The sequence below is a fragment of the Condylura cristata genome, unplaced genomic scaffold (assembly GCF_000260355.1).
Source record: "Condylura cristata isolate star-nosed mole 26May11 unplaced genomic scaffold, ConCri1.0 scaffold00005, whole genome shotgun sequence".
Taxonomy (NCBI): domain Eukaryota; kingdom Metazoa; phylum Chordata; class Mammalia; order Eulipotyphla; family Talpidae; genus Condylura; species Condylura cristata.
The window spans coordinates 30,401,414-30,423,746 of record NW_004567106.1 but is presented as its reverse complement, the minus strand read 5'-3'; the positions used below and the strand labels follow the sequence as shown (position 1 = coordinate 30,423,746).

General features: G+C 50.4%; 1 protein-coding gene across 2 annotated transcripts in view; it reads right to left on the bottom strand.

The window, feature by feature from the left end:
* Positions 1-1,198: 1,198 nt before the first annotated feature.
* The window catches only part of ADCYAP1R1 (adenylate cyclase activating polypeptide 1 (pituitary) receptor type I), a 52,921-nt gene continuing 31,786 nt past the window's right edge, over positions 1,199-22,333 (bottom strand). Inside the window, exons 12-16 of one of the 2 annotated variants that reach the window (XM_012721049.1) lie at positions 18,200-18,291; positions 10,777-10,860; positions 7,830-7,959; positions 6,674-6,715; positions 1,199-5,487 (exon numbers count right to left, since the gene is read on the bottom strand). In XM_012721049.1, the coding sequence (XP_012576503.1) occupies positions 5,299-5,487; positions 6,674-6,715; positions 7,830-7,959; positions 10,777-10,860; positions 18,200-18,291 (537 nt within the window). In that variant the 3' untranslated portion in view covers positions 1,199-5,298. The remainder of the gene's footprint in view (positions 5,488-6,673; positions 6,716-7,829; positions 7,960-10,776; positions 10,861-18,199; positions 18,292-22,333) is intronic. The other variant, XM_012721050.1, reaches the window with a different exon arrangement.

The following is a 22,333-nucleotide window of genomic DNA, read 5'->3' as shown; positions in this document are numbered from 1 at the left end:
GGCTTCCCATCGCCCAATCACCCATGTGCCATCTCCATAGTCCAGTGCACCCCCCACCACATTTTTGATCCCATTCCCCACTCCACCCCCTTAAAATACCTCTGGTATATGGTTCTTTATTATTATTATTATTTCCCCCCTTAAACCAGGAATTTTTAATGCTGTTGCTAAGTTTAGAAAATTCCCAGCGTCAGCAGCATGACCTTCCAGAGGTAGAATATAGAAAGGTCAAATTTCCAGTCTCCCTGGCAGGTGGAACACAGACAGTCCAACAAACTCGTAAGAATGTGAGCCAGAAGTGAGCGATTTGAGGAAAATGCTGGCCGTGGAAGCCGTTGCTGGTGGGGCTGCTCAGAGCAGTAGTGGGCCACTGCAGGGTCAGGTCCCTGGCAAGAAAGGGAGGTCAGTGGACCAGCGGCAGCCATGTCAGTCAGGTCCAAGGCATGCCACATGCCTTATCTGGTTTCTTCAGCTTTATGAGAATTCTATGAGCTGCCAATATCTTTTTTGTAAGCACTTTCCGATGTATAAGCCACAACTACCTTGTGTTGCTAGCAACTAACAAGGGGCACTGGAGGCCGTGGCAATCAATAGAGCCTCTGGGGAACAAGGCTTTCCTGCATTTGTTTATCTGGTCTGGCCAGGGGCTGATACCTCTGATTATCCTCACACATTAGGGGAGGAGACTCTGGATGACTGTGGTGACTTGGAATAAATGCTCAGGCAGGCAAGATCTGGGGGTGTCTGGCAGCCACTCCCATAAAACAGTAGGAAGGTGGGCTCTCCCTGGTGGCACAACGGGTTGGGACGCAGCACTACAGGACAGCCACAATGGCTTCAGTGCCAGCTCGATCCCTGACTCCAGAGGTGATTCATGTGGCGCAGCAGACCTCTCCTTTCTTGCCTGCTGCTCCCCTCAGCAGTGCACTTCCTAGGTCTGCCTACTCTGCTCCCCCCTCTGTCTCTGGTGAATCCTCTCACCTCCTGCACCTCTGGCTTGTACCCCAGTTCTGTATGCATAAAATAAATAGATTTAAAAAAAAAAAAGAGCTTCGCTTAAAAAAAAAATAGGAAGACTATGATGCATTAAAGTGTGCAGGGTGGTTGCTTTCATTTTGAGGAATCCAAAATATTCAAGTGACTCTGATTCCACTCAACATGCAGAATCCCTGAAGATTCTTTTGACGTCAGGCTTTATTTTTCCGATTCCGTCTGAGCACATTCAGGCCTGTGCTCAGCTCTCTCCTTTGGACACCCCCCTTGTAGTCTGAGTCACAGTCTACAGTCTGTTTACTCTTGAGTGAACAGATCTTAGAGGAGACCCCTCCTATACCACCTCTTCCCTGCCCTCCCCTTCCTCCATGTTACAGCCACAAGGAAAAATGATAAGACATTTATTGAGTCATCTATAGCAGTCTGACATCCTGAAAATACCGGACAAGGTTGTGAGCACAGCATTAATGACAGCAGCAGTGAGGTGTGGGGGGCTTATCTTCATCGTGGGGGATGACATCCAGAAGGAGCCACTCCCACAGCGAGTCTGAAGCCATGTCTGAGATGCCGGGGCTACCCCACCCCAGTCCTCACAGGGGCAAAGCTACAGAAGACGAACACAGGACAAGACACACGAGATCAAGCACGGACACATCCCAGGACTTCAAGTTCGGGGAAAGGAAATGCTCCAGATCCTTGCAGGCTTCCCATGGGGGATAGAGATGCTGACATCACCCACACGGAAGTCACCCACCCTAACCCCAAGGGCAAAATGAATCTGTTAACAAAAACCTGGAATCTTGTGTCCATCAGAGCCCCATTCTCCAGCTTTCCCTGCCCCTAGTGCTGGTGTTTTTACAAGTGGGGCAAAGGTTAACCCAGGAGGCTCACAGGAGTAGAAACACAGCACCAGGTCCCTTGCTGAGGCATCGGCCCCATCATGCCCACACCTGCGAGGTCTCCAAAGTTTGGTACAGGAGGGTGCCTCACTGCAACCTCATCCCTGGCCTGTGCAACAGACTGCCCATTACGCCCCCCTGTTCTCAGACTGGGATGCACAGACCCAGAAATCAGAGCAGATGATGAAGCCTGGGTCAGAGCTGAGGTCTCCCCAAGCTACAGACTCCACTGCTTCTCCTGCAGCCTGGAATCCTAAGTCTGCAGGCAGCATCCTCTCCTGGGCAAGACTGAATGTTTTCTGTACAGTTTTAAGAGGGTCTCTCCAGCTCACATGCAGGGCTGGGTACATGGCAGCTCATTTCTTCATTCAGGTTGAAAATAATACTGGATCCCAATATGGTTCAGGCACCTTGCGAAGCCCTGTCAGCCGTCCAGAAAGCTTGAGCTGCAGAGCTCCAAGTTCTCACCCAGCTCCAGGATGGAGCCTCCCCAAAGATATATGCGTAAGGATAAAGGCCAAAGAGCAGAGTGACAAAGATGGAAGGCCCTAGGTCCTCCGTCCCATGTGGAAGGGCTGTACGGGATTCCACAGACAGTCTCCTCTAGCTTTCCTTAGGGGGGAGGGCAGGACCCCTTTTTGGGTCAGCGCCTTTGGTGGGGGATGAACACATGTGCACCAAGTCTTGGGTGCAGTGCCAGCTCCCTGGCCCGATTCCCCCAGGGGAGAAGAGGGATGGACACTGGAGAAGGATTCGCTGCAGAACACTGCGTGTGTCAAGTAGGCTGGCGGAGCTGAGCAATGAGACAGAGCATAAGACGTGGCTCTGGCAGGGTGGAGTCAGGAAGCCTGCAAAGCCAGGGCCGCCAGAGCCACCTAGCTCTGACCTCATTGCATTCTACAGATCTGAAAACCAGGCATCAGAGAGGGTTTTTCCAGACCTCATGTGAGCCCCCCACTATCTGTGACCCTGAAGGCCAGCTGCCTGGCCTCTTGGATACTCAAAAGACATCTGCTTACAAGACTGGCAAGGTGTTCAGAAAGAAATGAAATGGCAGGAGCCAGGAACATCTTCAAAGACACTGGCCCAGGGCTCAGGAGGCAGCATGGCACGAAGCTGAGGCTTAATTTTGTTTTTGCAATTTTACGATGAGTTTATAAAGTCAGTTTCTTCTTCAGTGAAGCAAAATTTCTGGTGGGGATAGGAAGAAGTAGGGTCCATACTTAGGTGCCTACTCCCAGGACCTATGGGTCACATCCATATTTCTGGCTCTTAGGAATTAAGTGACCATCCATTTCTGGCCCTCAAGGACCTGGCTGGGTCTGTCCATCACACCCAAGGCATCTGGCCATTTGTCCACGGCCCCGTTCTTCCCTCTGGCCCACCAACAGCCACTGTGACATCCAAAGGGAAGAGACAGAAATATCTAACGAAGGAACCTTATAACCTACCCCCTTCACCTCTACAAAGACAAACACACACACTTCAACACATCAGATGACACATGACAATGGTACCAGCCCTTGTAGTTTTGAACCGGTGAATTACTGAAGGACCAAGCCTAGAGAAGCTCTAGCAGTCACCCACCTCACCAGTGAGGAAACTAAGGTCCACAGCAGCAAGCACTGTGTCCTCTGTCTCAGCAGTCTGGACCCCACTGGAGCAGATTCTAGGTCTTAATTCCAGTGCATGGCTCTTTCTAAGCAACCCAGGCCTCCAGGGATACCCCCAGTGGTCAACAGACACCAGGGTGGGTCCCAGAGCCAGGGGCGGGATGGCAGTGTCACTGCACACCCACGGTAAGCCAGGGAGACCCCACATGCCAGGGAAAGGGGGGAGCTTCTTTTGGCTTTGCAAAGTCCTGGGGCCAGTGGTGGCCAAGGACACAGTACCCAACCCTAAACCAAGCAACCGTAACCTTCTCCAGTCACTTCAAAGACCTCTCCAGAACATTTCCAGAGTTGGCATCCTGAAAACCCATACTCTTTATAGAATCAAGCTAAGAAACCTTCCCCAAGCTTCCCAGATGATAAGAACAAAACAAATGTGCACACACTTGAACAGGAACCACACCGAGAGTCAACATGGAATGAAGCAGCCCCAGACTCAGGCACTCTAGCCCTTTCCTCTGGCATCCCCCAGACTGGCTCTGGCCTTTTGAAATCCTTAAGCTCTTGTCATTGTATAACTTGTGGCCAGGGATCCAGGAAAGGTGTGGGAGCAGCGGCTTCCCTTCTCGGCACTCCAGCATCGGTGGTGATTCAATGTCAAGAGGGAAAGCTCTGCAGAGTCTGAGATCTATCAATCGCTGAGCCTAGGTCAGAAGAGCTGGCGATGGGGTTCCCATCCATGAGGAGGACGGGGGAGGTGGTCCTGACCTTGGGTACATGGAGCTGTGACGGGCTTCAGCATTCACTAACATCACAGGAAGGCAGATTCCTATCATGGCTTTGACTTATGGGGAGCTGGGGAGGAGGAAGGCTTAGGGGCTCTATATGGTAAAGGATCAGCAAGCAGTTCTCCAGGGCATGTGTCTCTCACCTTCTGTGGTTGATGCCTGGGGGTGGGAGCCAGAAGGAAAGCTACCAGATGACCCCAGCCCAACTTGAACAGGGGTGAAATATGGAGATGGTGAAGATCTTCATCCATGGGTGTCCCCCAAAACGCCTTCAATCTCCTCTCAAATCACATCCATATTTCTGGCTCTTAGGAATTAAGTGAAAAGCACCAGAACTTCCCTGACCCTCAGCCCCACATCCCAACTGCAGTCTGACTGGAGAGGCCTGGAGCTGTCCCACTGCCTCATATTCAGGACCGCGGCACCTGGACACCAGGGTGTTAGGTGAGCATGAGGAAGCTTTGAGTATGGCCCATAGGGGAGGACACTCCAGCCCAACCACATGGACCTCTGGCAGGTGTCAGGGACTGAGCCCAGGCCGGGGAAGGGGCCTGGGGGGGGGGGGGAAACAGACTCATTCATTCCAGATCGAGTCAGACACCAAGGGAGGCTGTCAGGCAGGCCACACCCTAGCTCCCTCAAAGCAAGGCCTTCAGGCTTAGCTCACAAGGCCTCACGCATATGTTCAGTAGTCACCACCGCTGGTGAGACAGGGTGAGATGGAGCTGGGGACCTGCTGAAGGCAAGCAGGGACACCCGGCTGAGGAGTAGGGGTGGGACAAAGTTTCCAAACTGGAGGAATATTTACACATCTGGGGTCAGGACCCCGGGCCCATGGTGGGTGGGAACAGCGCCAAAATGGGAAGGAGAAAACCCGCCTGCTTCCTGCATCCTCCTCCCCCCTCAGGAAGCCCAGGGCCTGCCCGAGGGGAGAGAAGAGCAGGGCATGCCCAGGCCAGCGCCCCGCAGCCCCAGCCTGTGTACAGAGGAAAGGAGAGGGGAGGGCACTCAGGTGGCCAGGTTGTCAGCTGGCAGCCCGGACATGCGGATCTGGGAGCTGCTCTTGCTCAGGATGGAGAGCTGGGTGCCCCCATTCACCCCGCTGCTGGCCAGGGACGGGTGTCGGTGCTTGAAGTCCACAGCGAAGTAGCGGTTCACCTTCCAGCTCCGCCACTTGCGCTTGATCTCCGCCTGCACCTGCAGGAGCAACAGGGCCGTCCCATCAGCGGGGACATCCCTAGGACCTCATCCACCCGCCTGCCCTGGCAGAGGCCCTCCCTGGGCTGGCACTGCCACCCAGCAGTATTCCACCCACACCACCTCCACTTCCAAACTGCTGCCCTTCCTCAGTCACTGGGCAAGGCCCTCTAATGGCTCTCTGGCTCTTCGCGTTCCACACTCAGAAACTAGCTCGTCGGCTCTTGCAAATAATCTTTAAAAAGCAGGTGCTTGGGGTAGGTGGACCAAGGGATCCCACTCTCAGCTGGTCATTCACATCTCCACATTCGAATGACCTAAAAAGCTTCAAAAAATTCAGACACCCAGGACACATCCTCACACAACTGCATCAGTATATCTAGGCCTCAGCATCTGGGTTAGGATTTCTTGGGCAATTCGAACATGCAGTCAGGGGTGACACCCACTAAACAGTGCACCCCTCTGGATGAACATACCCGGATGCTCTTAGATGAGGTGTGAGGCAGGCCACATTTCAGCCTCCTCACGCACCTCAGGCAAGCGCCTTCACACAGTGCACAACTGGTACCCACACTTGCTCCGCCTGCTCTAGCTAACCACTGCAGCGCCTGGCCAGATCTGTGCTCCCATTTCGTGGCTCTCCCAGCCTCTCGTGTAAGACCGCTCTACCCTAAGCTGATCCTTCTGTGGACTGGTGTATCACTGGGTCCGATTTGCTTACTCCTCACGTGTGAAAGGGAACAGGAACCTGCAGAAGTCATGAGATCACACAGCTAGACTCAGGCACTGACCCGCTGACTCCTGCCCCTTCTCCATGCCCATCCCGCCCACCTGTCCCTGTCCGAGGGGCCCTGCCCTGCACCTTGCTTGTCGTCACTTGCAATTCTTCTCTAAGGTGAGTCTTAAGATGAGAGCCTCAAGGGCACATCTACACGCCACAGCTGATGTCTTTACTGTAGGGGATCTGTCCAGTGGCCAGAGCTAGGTGGCACAGCAGGCCAAGTTCTAGCACAGGGTGAATCCATCAGGAGACCCCCAAATTGCTGCCAGCCCTTCACCTAGCTTCTGGAAGGCTGGGACTGCCCTGGCCTGACGAGTTAGTCCTGGGTTAGCAGCAGGCGGTGCCCCTACCTAATTGCCAGCAGGCCCCTCCTTGTGGTTAAGAAGCCAGAGGGGCGGGTCTTACCTCCCCATTCAGAAAGCAGTAGAGAACAGCCACCACAAAGCCCTGGGGAAAGAGCAAAAATAACCTGAGTAAGCTGGCCAGGGGTCTATGCATGCTGCACTGGAAGTGAGTGGGGGAGTGAAGAGTAACCCCGGAACTTAGGAAAAGATGGGGCCCATCAAGCTAAGGGGCCAGAGTCCCCTCCCACTGACGCACGCTGGCTTGGATGTCCCCTTCCCTTAGTCGAATCCTTCCATTCCAAAGGCCACTCTTATCACTTCCTTCCTCGATGTCCCAGAATGTTCTCTGGGTTCCCCAGCCACCCAGAGGTGCACCGAGGGAAGCATCTAGGACAGGGCTGATCGTGTCTTTATTCCCAGCAGCACCCACGCCACCCTCTCACAGAGCTGGGGTGGGGGTGCCTCTCCACCTGTCAGGATCCCCTTGCATTGCATGGGGCCCACGGAGATAGGTGCTCTGATACCCAGCAGATGCAAGACACTTGAGTAAATGCTTGGCGCAGAGTAGGTGTTCAGCTAGTCTACATATATCCTTGAATTGAGAATTTTGTGCTGAGACAGGAAACCTGGGCTAGGACTCCCAAGTTGAGGCTTTATTATTCAACTCTCACCAGGTTAAATTAAACAGGTACAATGACCTTGATTTGAAATGGGAGATTACATCTGATACACTACTACTCTCTGACCGTCAAGATCAAATCTTGTATGAACAGGTGAGTTAAGGGAGATCCTCTGTCCCAGCAACACTCAAGGGACCCCCCAGCTCACTGACCAACTCCTACTCCCATCCGCCCATACTGGCCGCGTCTTTGCTGTGATTCATTCCCTCCTGCACTGTTTACAAACCTTCTGTAACATCAGGGTCACCGTCTACCCACTCTCTCACTTCCTGGGGCATTTATTTTTGTCTGAGTTTGCTCATCCAGCTTTCTGTGGCCAGTTTCTGTGCTGGGGACACAGACAGGGGTAGTGCTCACAAAGCCCCATGGAAGGGGCTGTCTCGGCTGCTTGTATTCTACAACTTTTATTTCAGAAATTAAGTTCAGAAACATAGAAGCCTCTAGTCTAGGTTAAAGAAGGTTCCAGAACCACCAGCAGTTTTGAGACTGGGACTCTGGCTCCCAGTGGCTTCCACCCTCTGCACATGCCATGCCTACCTGGAAGGAACCCAGCCCCAGTTCAAACACGAGTCTCTCTCTCTTGCTGACGTTCTCCGGGGAGAAGGCAAATACCGTGTAGTGGATTCCAAATAGCGGGATGAGCAGCAGAGTGGACCGAGCTAGCCGTCTGTCAAGAGAACAAGATTATCTATTCTGGGGGCTGCCAGGGTTTGGAGTCAGAGCCATACAGTGCAGAGAACTGTCCCAGCTCCCACAGAACTGAGGGCACCTCTCCACAGATCCCCTCAGGAGTCCCTCCCAGTGTGTGGGGTCTAGAAAGACAGTAGCAACAGGGCCCAGGCTTTCATAACTCCCTGGGATATACTGGAGAGACGCACCCCAGTCTGCAGAGCACCACGCCCAGAAGTCACGGTCATATCCTGCAGAACTGTACTGTGTGTGAGGTATGCAGATGCTTTGTGAGTCATGATAAGCCCCTTGGAAAAATGAAGTCAAAGCAATTACAAGGATGGAATTCAGAGGTGGAAGGATGTGATGATGGTCCTCAAATGGCACTCAGGCTCCCCTGCTCTGACGAAGCCCCTTACGAAAGAAGCCCGTATGGGGCCTCAAAGACAGTGGGCCGTTCTGAGTCTGGGCTAGCCAGGGGCACTTGGAGAGTGATGGGGAGGGAGGCTCTGGTAACAGGGAGGCAGGGTGGGGAACACTGTGAGTGTCCCATAGAAAGTGGAACTAGGTAGGGGCCATAGGAAGGACTTTCTGACTCGGCATAAGGGATCACCAACTGAACAGAACAACTGTCACCAGAATCACTCAAAGGGAGATGCTACCTGCTACAGAGGTGGGGTGCACAGATAGACCACCAGGCCTCCAGAGGCCAGGTCTTCTGGGGCTCTAGTGCCTGCCACTGACTCCCTGGTGCAGTGGGCTGGGGCTCTGTGCCTTGAAGTCCCACTGAGGGATGCATCCAGACAGTTTCCCCATCTCTGTCTACTCCACCACACTGGCTCTGTATCGCCTCAAAGAGTCAGTCCTGCCTCAGAGGCCTCACAGGTGCATCTGTCCCTTTCACCAAGTGGGGGAGCAAGGGAGAGGTTTAGCCTGTGGCCATTTGATTTGGGGCAGTTACCCCATGTGTCACTCCCATCCTATTCTCTCTGGAAAAGAACTTTCTGTTGAATGTGAGAGCTCCAGATTTTAGGAAAAGCTGAATCAACAGATTCTGAGTGAGGCCTTGTGTTTCCTTCTTCATTATACTGAGAGAAAAGGAAAGGGAGTGGGGAGGAAGGGAAGAAAGAGAAGCAAGAAAAGAGGCACAGAGGAGGGACGGGGGACCTTGGGGTAGAACAAGGTTCAGTCCTGAAAGGAAAAAGCTCCTCAAGGTGGGTGACCACCCGCTCCCCCTGCTCACAGGCAGCACATTCTGTAGGGCCCAGGGGTTTCTGGACCAGAGCATGTGCCTCTCTGAGCCAGGAAGCCAACCTGGAGTAGTCTAGCCCCTCGCTCTTCCTCTCAGCTGCCTGTCAACCCCAGACTGCAGCTCCTTGAAGGCTGAGTAGTGGTCATTTATCCCACGTCAGTGGTCATTGCATGCCAGGCACAAGGCCCATACCAGGGAAGTCATGTCCATGATGTATAAACAGGCCTGGCCTTGAAGCCCTTTGGCTGGGCAGGGCCTGGAACAAAGGGCCTGCTTTTCTATGAGCTCCTGGCACCCAAAGGCAGCAGGGAATGTTGTCTGTGAAATAAAGTCCCGCAATGAGAAAAGTGGTCTGGAAACATGGGTATCTAGGTATCTCAGAGGTTCCTCTGTGGCCCTAACTGGGTTCTGTAAAAAGGCAGGGTCATAGCTTCTGTTGGTCTCCCTCTTGCTTCCTCACCCATGAACAGGCCCATTGCCAAGGGCCTGTCCAGGTGATTTGAAGAGGGCCCTGAAAACCAGAAGGCCCAGCCTCTCCAGCCATGGCAGCACCACAGGTTCAACAGCTGAGAAACGCACCTTTCAGGCCTGGCCCACACCACTCCTAGCTCCAAGGCGTTGTCAGGCAGGGCACCCCAAAGTGAAGTCCAAGGGCAACGCCTCCCTCCCCCACAGCTTGTAGCGACCCAAAACCCCAGCAATTCCATTGGCAGATGGGGCTGTGGGGGCAGATGAGGTGGCTCGGGGTTCTGGGATCCCTGTCCTAGAGGGCTGAGCAGAGCCTTGGAAGGGGGCCATATGCTGTGCTCTGGCTCGGATTAGGTGGGAAAGACAGTGACACTGGTTCTTGGCCTCTCAAGAAGCCAACGCAGCACCAATGAGTAGAAGAGTCTTTAATAATACCAAGTGCTGCCAATGGTCAGAGCCACCCAAAAGATAGTGTGCTCCCCCCCAACTCCGGGGAAGTCCAAACTGAGACTGCTGCTGCTGTGGCAGTCACGACACCACGGAGCCTGGTGCGAGGATGCCATGGGTTCAAATCCTCGCCCTGCCAATCGAGCAAGTCACTTTCCCTCTGTTTCTCTCACCTGCAGGATGAGGATAGTATGAGGACCCACCTCATGGGGTCAAGTCACTCTGCACATGAAGTATGAGTGGAGTTTCCTATCGCATGCAGGGCAGCAGTGTCCATGAGCTAAAGCTCTCAGACCCTTAGAAGTAACTAGCAGTTGCAAAGACAGAAGCTCAGAGATATGGGGGGTTTAGGGGGGTCCTCCCCACGCCGCCGTCAGAGGCAACAGCAGCAGTAGGTTTTAGAGCAGCCTCCTTGGCACAGGCGGGCCCCCCTGCCCTACCGTGACAGCAACTCCATACCTACAACCACCCCTGCCGCCCCATGGCTGCAAAGAACTCACAAGACACACAGTCGACATGCAACAGCTGGGGGCAGGGAGGGCTTGGGACGAGGCGCAGCCTGACGAGACGCAAGCTCTGGGCAGCGGCAGCAGCATGCGATGCCCTCCCGTCCAGGACACCCGCCACAGTCACGCCACGCACACTTACAGAGTAATGGTGGACAGTTCTGACATCTTGCAAGAGTGCTGCTGAGCCCGCTGTGGCTTGCAGTAGCATTTCTGCACGCAGCTGCTGGGTGTGACAAGATCAGCACTTCTGTCAGCTGGGGGCATCGGGCAATGAAGAAACTGTGGTGGGACTTAGAGCAACATGGTTCACGGGGAGGAAGGGCCGAGGGTGTAGACAGGGCTGGGGCAGTGACTGATGTGGAGGAGACTGAGGAAGTCAAGGTTCAAGACGTGGTCAGCTCTGGACACAGACGCACGCCCGGACACGCACAGGTGTGTGCAGACACACAGGCACACGGGTATGCACACTGGCACCAGCAACAGGTGCAGGGTTCAGAGGGAAGGTACGTGTTCAGAAAGTAGGCACAGGTTGGGTCTCATCAGGGCACTAGAAGCTGTCCCCAGAGTCAGCTCCAGGCTCAGAGCAGAGCCTTGCCAGAGGTCACTCAGCGGGACAGCTCAAAGCTCACACCACGGATCTGGCACCGCCAAGACAGGACAGACCAGGCCAGCTCTGGGCTTGGCGGTGATGACTAACTCGGTGTCCACTGGTCCCTCACACCTCTCTCTCTCCTGCCCATACCTCCTCTCTCTGAGCTCCAGCCCCTCAGTGTCAGTTTTGACAGGAGAAGCAAAGCCAGGAAGGAGGGAACGGTAGACCTCCGTGACAAATGTAGATCTGCACTGTCATCCCTGCAGTATCTGAATGAAAAACTGAATCAAATGGAAACTCCACTGCCTTAGCAGTAAGTGGTAGTTCCCAGGTCAGCACAGACTAGGCCATTCCCACCGGTGCTGAGGTTCAACTGCACAGCACCAGGCTAGATTTCTTACTAGTTCAAGGAGCAGGCGCTGAAGGCTGAGACAGGCACCCTTTGGGCACAACTTGCAGAAACGTTCACAGGTGCCCGGGCTGCCAGGCTAGATGCTTCTAGAGGGTGAAGCTCAGAGCCACCACCGCTGAGGGCGCAGGTCTGGGACTGCGCTTTCCTTTCTTGCACCTGCTTTTGCTCAGCTTGGCACAGCGGGGACATTTCCTTTCCTTCTCTGACAAACATGCAAGTGATGCATTAGGAGCTAGATCATCTCACAGATTGCTCAGGAGGTGCCTGCCTCAACGACCCCCTCTGGCCCCTCAGGGGCTGAGCTACTGGTACCTGTGGGTGAACTGAGCCATTTGAGTGTGGACAGGCTGCCAGTGAGGACAACAGGTGCAATGAGACCAGCTCTTCAGCACTCACGCATGTGTTCTTTGTGATTCCAACTCTTCAAGCTAAGTCTAAGACTTATGGTCCTCGACGTGGGATGACATGTCGCTTCGCTGAGGCAAGAACCTGAATCACACACTTCAAAGAGCAGGCAAGCCAAAGCCCACTCAGCGCCTGCACCTCTGCCAGGCTTGTGGGCCTCATTTAATAAACTGCATCTTTCAGTTCACACCACTCTGTGAGGCAGGCGCCAATCACCCACTTTGCAGGTACAGGGTGTGAGATGTGGGAGGCTCTGCTACCCAGACTGGGCCCCCAGAATAGCAGCATTAGCACTGCTTCAGGGCATTTAAAACTGCAACCCCAGAGCCCCTCCTGGTGGTGCAACAAGTAAGCACACAGCACTGCAAGCTAGTCACAGCCTCTTCAGTGCGAGTTCGATACCCGCCCCCAGAGGTGACCCACCTGGCACGGCCGATCTCTCCTGGCCCGCCTGCTGCTCTCCTCAGCAGTGTACTTCCTCAGTCTGCCTGTTCTGCTCCCTGCTCTGTCTCTGGTGAATCCTTTCACCGCCCCTACCCTGTACCCCAGTTCTGTGTGAACTGGCCTGTACCCCAGTTCTGTGTGCATAAATAAATAAATAAATAAATAATTTTTTTAAAAAAGGAAATAAAAAAAAAAAAAAAAGCAACCCCACACCTGGGGGCTTTGTTGCACATACATACAGAAACAGACATGTAGAATCATGTTTTTCTAAGACAAAATTCTTAGTTGGGTATTCCAGAATGAAAGCCAGTTTAGTCTTCGTGCTATTCACTTTGCTCAGATCAAAAGGCTGGTCCCTTCTCATCTGTGCCAGTGGCCTGATCCCTGGGCTGGGGTGAACCTTAGAAATCAGGGCCCAGGGATGCCCTTCAGATGTCATCTCCTACAAGTCAGGCCCAAACTCTCCTCCTGAATTCTTAAACTTCTGCTGCTCTCCTGAGACCTCTCTTCCCTGAATTCCCAGGTGGCAGGGAGTAAAATGTGCCACGTATAAAGGAAAATCACCCTTTGGCAAGCCCTCTCCTTCACTGTGCCCCATTGTGCCTTTCCGGGGACCTTCCAGACAAACTTCCTTCCTCCCCAATATCCGTAAACTCTAGCTAACGATATCCGGGTAGTGCCTGAAGCCATTTTGTTAATCCCTCAGTCTTACTGGGCTTCTGGCATGTGTACAGGAAGTCTCTAAGTAATTATTAAAACTTATTTTTGTTTTGTTCCCCTTGTCAATCTATCTGATGTTTATTTGATAATCTGTCAGCCTAAGAGAACCCAGATGGGTATGTAAAGAATTTCCTCTCTGTCCTACATTGTCCTTGCCCTTCCTGGATCCTGGACATCCCAGTAAAAACAGATTCCTCTGATTTCTTCAGAGTAATAATATTAAGGCCATTTAGTGGCAAGTTAGCTGGGAAATCTTACCACCGATAGAGATGTGTACCCCTGAAATGAAGGTGAGAGGCAGAACAGAGGAGGGGCTGACTCATGGGATAGCTCTGAGGAGAAGGATCTAGGGGCAAAGATAAGCATCCCTTCTTCCCAACAAGGCCCCATCCAGAAAACCTCCAGGACCCAGGCAAAAGGAACCACAAGAAGGAGCACAGGAGGTGGTAGAAATGTCAGAATTGGGCATGAGTAAGATGTCAGAATTTTAAAAAGTCATTGCAACTAGCAAAGAATGGGGAATTTAATCAAGAGGATGACCTACGCCCAGGTGAGCTCATTGTGGCTGGGATCTACAGGAGGGCAAGAAACTGAGATAAGGGTGTCGGGTGTGGGCTCTTACTGAGCCTGGCAAGCAGGCCAGCCTGGTGTGGGCCCAAGCAGGGGCCGGGCCACAGGCATATCTGGAAGCTGGAAAGACCTGGCTCCCAGGCCAGGCACCGCCAAGAACTGCTGTGCGTCTGCAGGAAGGTCAAAGCAATTTCCAGGTCTCTGTACTCCCATCTATCACCCAGGGATGCAGCATGTGCTGCTTCAGCTTCTGCTTTGGCCCCAGGCCAAACCCCATAAAAGCTTTCATGCCTTATGAGCAGGGCTGCCTGGGTTGTGTCCAGGGAGTATGAGACCCAGCAGGGGGCCCAGCACCACTGTGATCCACCCTGTGCTCCTGGTGATCGGTACTGGGTTGGACACTTGGCAGACCCAGGGAACATCACGGTCTGAACATTCTCTAAAGAGACTGAGCCTCTACTGATCCTGTATGCCCTGAGCACCCAGCCCAGTCCTCGGAAGCCCATTACTCCACACTAGTACCCCAGCCAGAACCCAGCTTAGCAGATCAGTTTCCCTTGCCCACCTCCTCCCCATCCCCCACCACCAAGAATGATTCAGCTTTGAGGGGGTTGGGGGAGGCTGCCAGTGTGAGGAGTCAGGGTACCTGAGGTCAGGGCTTTATCTGGTCAGTGACTTGATGGCTGAACCATCTCTGCGCCCTAGTTTCTTCATCTGCAAAAAAGGGGTCACCATTCTCTCTGCTGCCAGATATTGTAAAATCAGTAATTGTGGGGTGGATACTCCTAGAGAAGAGAAAGGGAGCTTTGGAAATGGAAGATGGAGCCCCAGGTGAACTGAAAGCCTTTGGCAGTGGGCTGAGTTCCTGAACTAGAAGCTTCCAGACTGCTCGTCTGCCGAGCCATGGAACAGCCTATCTTTGCAGGTCAGTGTCATCCTTCTGACACCAGGAATATCACAGCTCTGCAGAGCAACCTACACCACCTCGGCATCTATTCTCTTCTCCTTCCTTTATCCTGGGGGGCCATGGAGATCTGCTCTGTGGGGTCCCTGAGGAGGATACAGATGGGGTTGCCCTGCCTCCCCCAGGCCCCAGAGGCATCTTCCAGTGCAGATCGTGCAGTGGGGTGACAGCTGGGAACGAGGCCAGTTCTATACAGAGCCAGGCTGATGATGCCACAGCAATCGATGCCAACCCTCCAACCTCTCCCTCCCCTTTCTGGGCCAGTCATCTACTCCCAGGAGTAAACTCTAGTCCCCAGGGAAAATCAGGCTAACCATGACTCCTATCCCAGACCAAGCTGACACTGAGCACACACCAAGCCCTGACCCAGGCCCACGTGTCATGCCTGTCCGCTGCCCAAGTCCTGGCCCATTCACTGATTCTACCGGGAACATCAGGTAGGACAATGTGGGTGGCTTAGTGCTACCGTCCACTGTCCCCTTGTAGGGGTCTCAGCCCCCAGTGGGTCCTGCTGAGGCTGGGTCGGGAGCACCGTCTTGGTCTACGGAGGACAAACCCTTATCATCTGAGCAGCTGGAACCAACCTACAGGAAAGGGAGTGAATGCTGGTCTGAGGACACAGGCAGGGGGTCCTCTCGGGCTTTCTTGGGGACTCCCAGGCTTAAATTTGTTCTGGAAACAAGAGGAAAAAACCAGAAAGCTGTTGTGGGCAGATCTGAAGGGGTTTGTCTGCCCAACATATAATTCCAGAGGCCCAAGGGGACTTGGGCACAACCCTAAAATCCCCCTCATCCATGTCTGTCCTTTCCAACCCTCTCCCCAACATCCAGCTCGGCCCCTCCTCATCTCCCCTCTCCCACAACAGACACCTCCCAGCTCAAAGCACTCCCCCATGTCCAGGTGGGGAAGTGTACACAAACTGGAACTTTTTTTCCAGGAAGCATTGTTTACAGACTTGTGTGGAACCATGTTCTGCCTGTCAGTCCCCTGAGGACCGGAATGATGGGGATGAAGCTTGGGCTGACTACGCTGTAGCTACAGCCTCACTCCTTCCCACCAGATTCCTCGTATCACTTCATTGCATTCCTACTTAACAGTTGACCTAGCTCACCCGGGCATTCATGAACATTAAACAGGCAAGAACTGAGTTGCAAGTGCTTTTAAATTCCCTGCAGTTCTTAGCAGCTCTGTCACTTTGATCATTGCTCCCTTTGAACAACAGGGTCTCTGTGACCCTGCAAACACTCAAGCGTGTTGCTGAATTTTAGGATCAGGTTGATCCTTTGCCCCGGGTCAGCCCTCCCACCCAGCTGGCAGAGCATATGCATCCAACTTTCCGTCTTCGGGCCTGAACCTAGCCGAAGTTTGGTTTTCCCTAAAAAAATGCACTTTTTGAGATTGCAAGGGGATTGTTTAACACAAGAGAAGTAAACCAATTAGATGTTCAATTAGCTGTTATTGAAAGGTCCTGGGTTTGTGCTTAAGTGTGTAAACTATGTGCCAACTGTAAATGTCTTTATTTCCACATTAGGAAGGTCTGAAGGGACGTAATAACTCCCAGTCTATGGAAACTTGAAACCCTCATACTTTTCCCTGGGGTTTCTTACTGTCTGAGGCAGAATGTCTGAGCTGACAAAGTGTGTGCTGGGGACAGAAACATCTCCTTTAGGCTTTACTGAGGCCCTTTACTGCCCTGGATAGGCAGAAGTAGAGAAAGGGTCCCTGGGATTTCAGAAGAAGAAAGGCTCTTTCCAGAAAGGGACTGGGACGAGCCAGGAGCTGCAGGAGCTCAAAGGAGAAATGGGGGCTGATCAGGTACCCACGGGCTCAGCATCCAGGCAACTGTTAGTGTGGGAGCTGCAGAGACCTGGCTTGTGGATCCATGAGGCCAAGGAAGGAATGATCTCTAGCATAGTTAGTCACTGCCGGGGGCTCGACTCCACTGGCCACCCACAGCAGACCTTCAGAGACTATATGACTTATATGAATGAGTAATTTTTGACTACATAATACATGTATTAACATAGGTTGATTAAAACTTGCAAGATCATGAAAAAAATAAGACAGTAAATACACTGTAGAACAAAACAAACCAAGAGTTGGGAAAAGCCTTTCTTTTTTTTTTCCAATTTAGTTTTTTTTTTTTTTTATAATATAAGAGTTTATTTTTACATCATTTTGTGAATTTTTCCATCTCAGTTACAATCCCCTTGGGGGGGGAAATATAATTCCCTGCATGCTGACCAAGTCAGACCCTGTGCCCATTCTCCATATCCAAAGGGAACTAAAGGGGGAGGTGGCCTGGGGAAACCCAAGAAGTCTGAGGGAAGGACCAGGACTGATACTTGAGCTTTCCCTCTTCACCTCAGAACAGTTGAATGAGGGGGACCCTTTCTGGGAGCTTTCTGCTCTCCTACTTATCTTCCCAGCAGCAATAGAAGTTCTGAGCCCCAGGGTAGGGTCTCTGATGAAGTCAGTGCCAAGTCCCCATGGGATGCCATAAGAATACCTCTGCTCCTTGTAACCTTCTCTTTCCCATAAAAATGGAGAAAGAAATACTGAACACATATTCCTTCCACTTGCTTGGCTGGCTTCTATAGTTCCCAAAGGTGGACCCCCACAGACCATCTTCAGACTCTTTGTCCCCACCTGGCCTGTCCAGTCAACCACAGCAGACTGACTTTCATCCCCAGCATTAAAATTCTCCCACCTCCCACATGCCCCACTAGTCATGTGCCTGTTCGAAAGGCAAGAATGGGGGAGTAGAAGACGCTTAGTGTGATTTCAGAAAGGAATGACGGTTCAAGGGAAATGACTGCAAAAGCACTAGCAGGAAATCAAATGGCCTTGGAGTCATTTGGTGTGTGAGGTGTGTGTGAGGCTGCCTGCAAGTCCCATCAACCCCAAATATATCAAGCGTTCTTCTACAAAAGAGGGAGTTGCAGGAGGAGGACGAGAGCCAGCAGTACTTCTAGGCTGAAGGTGAAGAGAGGGCACCCCCCTGCCAGCAGCCAAACCAGCAAGACTGTCGACCTGACTGGCAGGTGGGGGCACACTTGTACACATGGGATGTGTGCAGGGAGGCGAATTTATGGCATCTGCAAGCTTCCCACAGCATCCAATTCCCAAAGGAAACCCAACTTCAAAGCCATAAAGACCCTAGGGAGTCTGGTGTTTTCCAAAACTCAGTTTCCCTAGTATGCTATGATGGGGCATCTGCCAGTCTTTTTTCCCCTTATTTCCCTTCCATGGAATCACCAGGCAAACAGAGTTCCTGGAGCAGCTGAAGGATGGAAGGGCAACTGCATTTTAAAGGCACTTTAATCAGAAAGAAATCTTGCAAATACCCCTGCCAGTCCCCTGGCAGCAAAGCCCAAACCTTATCCTGCTATGACCTGAGGGCAGGGCCCACGCAGCTGTGGGAGTAGCTGTGTCACCCACACAGTGATACTTACAAGTAAATGCTGGACTCGTTGCCGCCCATGTCTGGGGACTGAAGCTTCTGCACGAGGATGACAATGATGCCGATAAACAGCACAAAGTTAACCTGAAGAGTAAAGACAAAGAAGACTGAAGTGATTCTGGGCTCTCCACACCCTGCCTCTACACAGACTGTTATTCGTCCAACAGGGCCTCCCCATCCAGTCACTATCCCATCTGACATGGAATCCAAGATGGCAGCATGAGGGCCCTCTTTTATCTCCCCAGTCTCCCGCAAAGAAAATGAATTCCACCGGAGCACTGGGAAACAGAAATGAGAAGTGAGTCAGAAAAGTGAGTAGTTTCTGGAAGAGAAAGAGTAAATAGGATCAGGGTGGTGGAAAAACAACCACCTGAAATGGATAGAGAAGAGGGCCGTTGCAGAGGTGAGAGCTGTCCTCTGGAGAAAGTCCAAGTTCAGCAGCATCAAGTATGGGGAACTGGAATGGGCAGCATAAGCCCTATTAATTAAAGAGCTGCCTGGGAATAGCAGTAGCAGCATTTGCCTTCAGGTAAAGATCAGGGATAAAAGCTCTTTAAAGGCAGTGGGAAGCTGAGTGTACCCTGAGAAAGGAAGGGGCACTTTACTGTCTGGTAAAGAGGAAGAAGGGTCGAGGAGAGAACTACTCAACAACATCTGGAGGTAGCTGAAATGACGCCTGATGAAGAGAATGGCAAGTCTAAAACGATCATGAAAAACAAACAATTAAGATCTCAAACCAAAACCGAGGGAAAGAATACCACAAATTTAACTTAAATAAGAGGGAAATTATAATAAAGATAAAAAGTCCTCATAAAGAAACAAAAGAAGGAAGTAGTCCTGAGCAATACAACTATATTTTACATTACGTTTTTGCTTTTGCTTTTTTTGTTTGTTTTTACAGATCAAAGTGGATGGTCAAAAGCGTCCAAGTGGGGCGGGCTCTGTCAGTCTTGTTCTCTGCTGAAGGCCCAGTGTCTAATCAGGGCTGGATAGAGTTCAGTAAATAACCAAGCTAACTGCATGGACAGCTAATCCAAAAGGAGAAAATGCAAATAAAAATATGTTGGAATGGATAAAGGACAACCGGTAAATAGAATATTTTAAATGGCAGGAGAAAATTTTATCAATGGGAAAATAATTAATAAGATCAAATCAAGATGTAGAAAATCTGAGTAAAGCAAAGACAGCAGAAGAAATGTAAATGGTAATTAAAAATTGTACTCAGGGGCCCTCCCTGGTGGCGCAGCGGGTTAAAGCACAGCACTGAGAATCTAAAGCCGCCTCCGCGTGAGTTCGATTCCCGCCTGCCCCGGAGGTGACCACATGGCGCGGCAGACCTCTCCTGACCCGCCCGCTGCTCCCCTCAGCAGTGTACTTCGTCAATCTGCCTGTTCTGTTCCCCACTCTGTCTCTGGTGAAGCCTCTCGCCGCCCCTGAGCCTCTGGCCTGTACCCCAGTTCTGTATGCACAAATAAATAAATCTTTAAAAAAAAAAAAAATTGTACTCAGGATAAGGTACCAGGCTGAGATTTTACAAAGCTTCATAGGAGCTTTAAAGATGATTTAACTTATATACTACTTCTTTGTTTAGAACCAAACTTTTAAAAAATTCCCAAATTACCTCTCACGCTAATGAAACCCTGCTACAAATATCAGAAGAACACAAAATGCATGCACACACATACAACTAACATCGTACAACTTATGAAGAGCAATACAAGACAATAAAAAAAATTAACAAAATAGAATGTGGAAGAATTTAAAAGAATGAAAAGATGGCAATCACAAATGTCTTATGCCAGAAATGCAAAAAGAAAAAAAAACTTCTAATATTTGTTATGTTAATTGAGTAAAACAATTAACTACCATCATCCTCTAGAAGACTGGCCAAAAGTCCAGTAGTAGAAATGCCAACAAAGACATGGGAAGTGAGCACTCTTGTACTCTGCTTCTGGAGAGCAACTTGCTCCCCATGAAATGTTAGATGTATGCTACCTTTGTCACAGAAATGCCACTCCTTGAGATGTATTTTAAACACGCATTCATGTGCTTGAAAACATATGTACAAACACACTCATTGTAGCATCAGTTGTAATGAAGAAAAAGTGGAATACTATTTAGTGTCCGGCACTAAGGGGAAAAAATGTCACGCAAACATCTGATGAAATTCACCATCTCTTCCTGATTAACACACATACTGTCACACAGTCCCAGGATTAGGCATTTTCCAAATTCAGTGAAGAGTAATTGCCCTAAACTGTAGCACCATCATCCTCAACAAAATCAAGGAATACACAATATAAATATCATAAAGGTAGAGTAAAAACAATTTGCATTTATAGATTATATAATCCCCTGCTTAGAAAATCCAGGAGAACCAGTTGACAAGAGGTTAGAATAGGAATTTAGAAAACTAATTGAGAAAAATACACAAAAACCCACATGCCAGTATTTCCTACATGCCATTCGTAGCCCATCTAAAACTACAATAAAAAAAAAAATTCCTAGACACAAAGCACAAACTGGAAAATCACTTAGAAGCAAACATAATAAGAATCAGGAAGACACCTAAAAACAGTGTAAAATAATTATGACAAACACCAAGTAGTGTAGAATCAGGCCGTGTTCTCAGGGAGGAAGACAGCATTTGAAGAAAATTCCCCTTTATAACAAATATCCTTTTTAAATTCAATAGAATTCCTATAAAAATCTCAACCAGACTGTATTTTTTAACAACTTGACAATAGTATTCAAAGGTCCACCTGAAGAAGTTAATCGGCAAGAAAATCTTGAGGATAAAGAGTAAATAAAGGGGAAGGCAGCGTGCGAGACGCCAGAGCTTGCTCATGGCTGCAACAACTAGCGCACTGGTCTTGGGCATAGTCAGAGGCCCCAGACACGCAATTAGCAAGTGTTCAGCCGTCCCAGGAGGCAGGCACGGCATGCTTACGATAAAGGAGTGTTCCACAGGATGCGGAGAGGGTGGTCTACTCTACCGTGATGAAGAGGGACAAATGTCTGTCCACGGAGGAAAAAATAAAAATAAAATGATTAACTATCACTTCAGATCAAACAAGTCAAATTCTACCTCTGTTAAAGATGCACCTGTCGGCCCTCCCTGGTGGCGCAGCGGGTTAAAGCACAGCACTGAGAATCTAAAGCCGCTTCCGCATGAGTTCCATTCCCGCCTGCCCCAGAGGTGACCACATGGCGTGGCAGACCTCTCCTGACCCGTCCGCTGCTCCCCTCAGCAGTGTACTTCGTCGATCTGCCTGTTCTGTTCCCCTCTCTGTCTCTGGTGAAGCCTCTCGCCGCCCCTGAGCCTCTGGCCTGTACCCCAGTTCTGTATGCACAAATAAATAAATCTTTAAAAAAAAAAAAAAAAAAAGATGCACCTGTAATAATTCAACCCATAAACAATGGCACAAGACAACTGAGAAGACTATTTTAAAACGTAGTTTGACAAAAGCAAGAAACTGAACAAGAAAGAGAATTTATGAAAAAGAAAACCTGATGGTTTGTATAGAAATCAGACATTCTTGGAAATATATATTTACAATATACATATTTACAATATATCCAGCTGGAGAAAGAATATATACATTCCTTCAGACAATAAGAGAGACAACAAAGGGGCTAGAAAAATGAGCAAAAGAAATAAACAGGAATTAGCCAGAATAAAAAACAAGTTGTCAATAAATATCTAGAAAAAATGTTCTGCTGCACTACCAATATAGAGATGTACATGAAGCAATGAACTGTCCCTACACCCCAGGAGATAGAGCAGGTATTACAAGTGCTGACAACCGTGTGGGGCACTCTTTTTGACCCAGAAATTCTACTTCTAGGGAATTATTCTAAGGAAATATTCACACATATTCAAAAGTATACATAGAATTGCTCTAAGTGGCATCTTTTGCAATGGACACAAGTGGTGTAATATAAAGGCAAACAGGATAGCTAAATAACTTGCATGTCCAGGTGGTAGAATATAATACAGTTGTGGAAAAGGAAGATTATTGATTGGTTTGTGTGATGACTGCTTTATTTACCTTCCTGCTGTGCTTTTCTGCTCAGGCCCATTGCTTCCCATCACCCTTTTCCCCATGACATGATATGGTGGAGG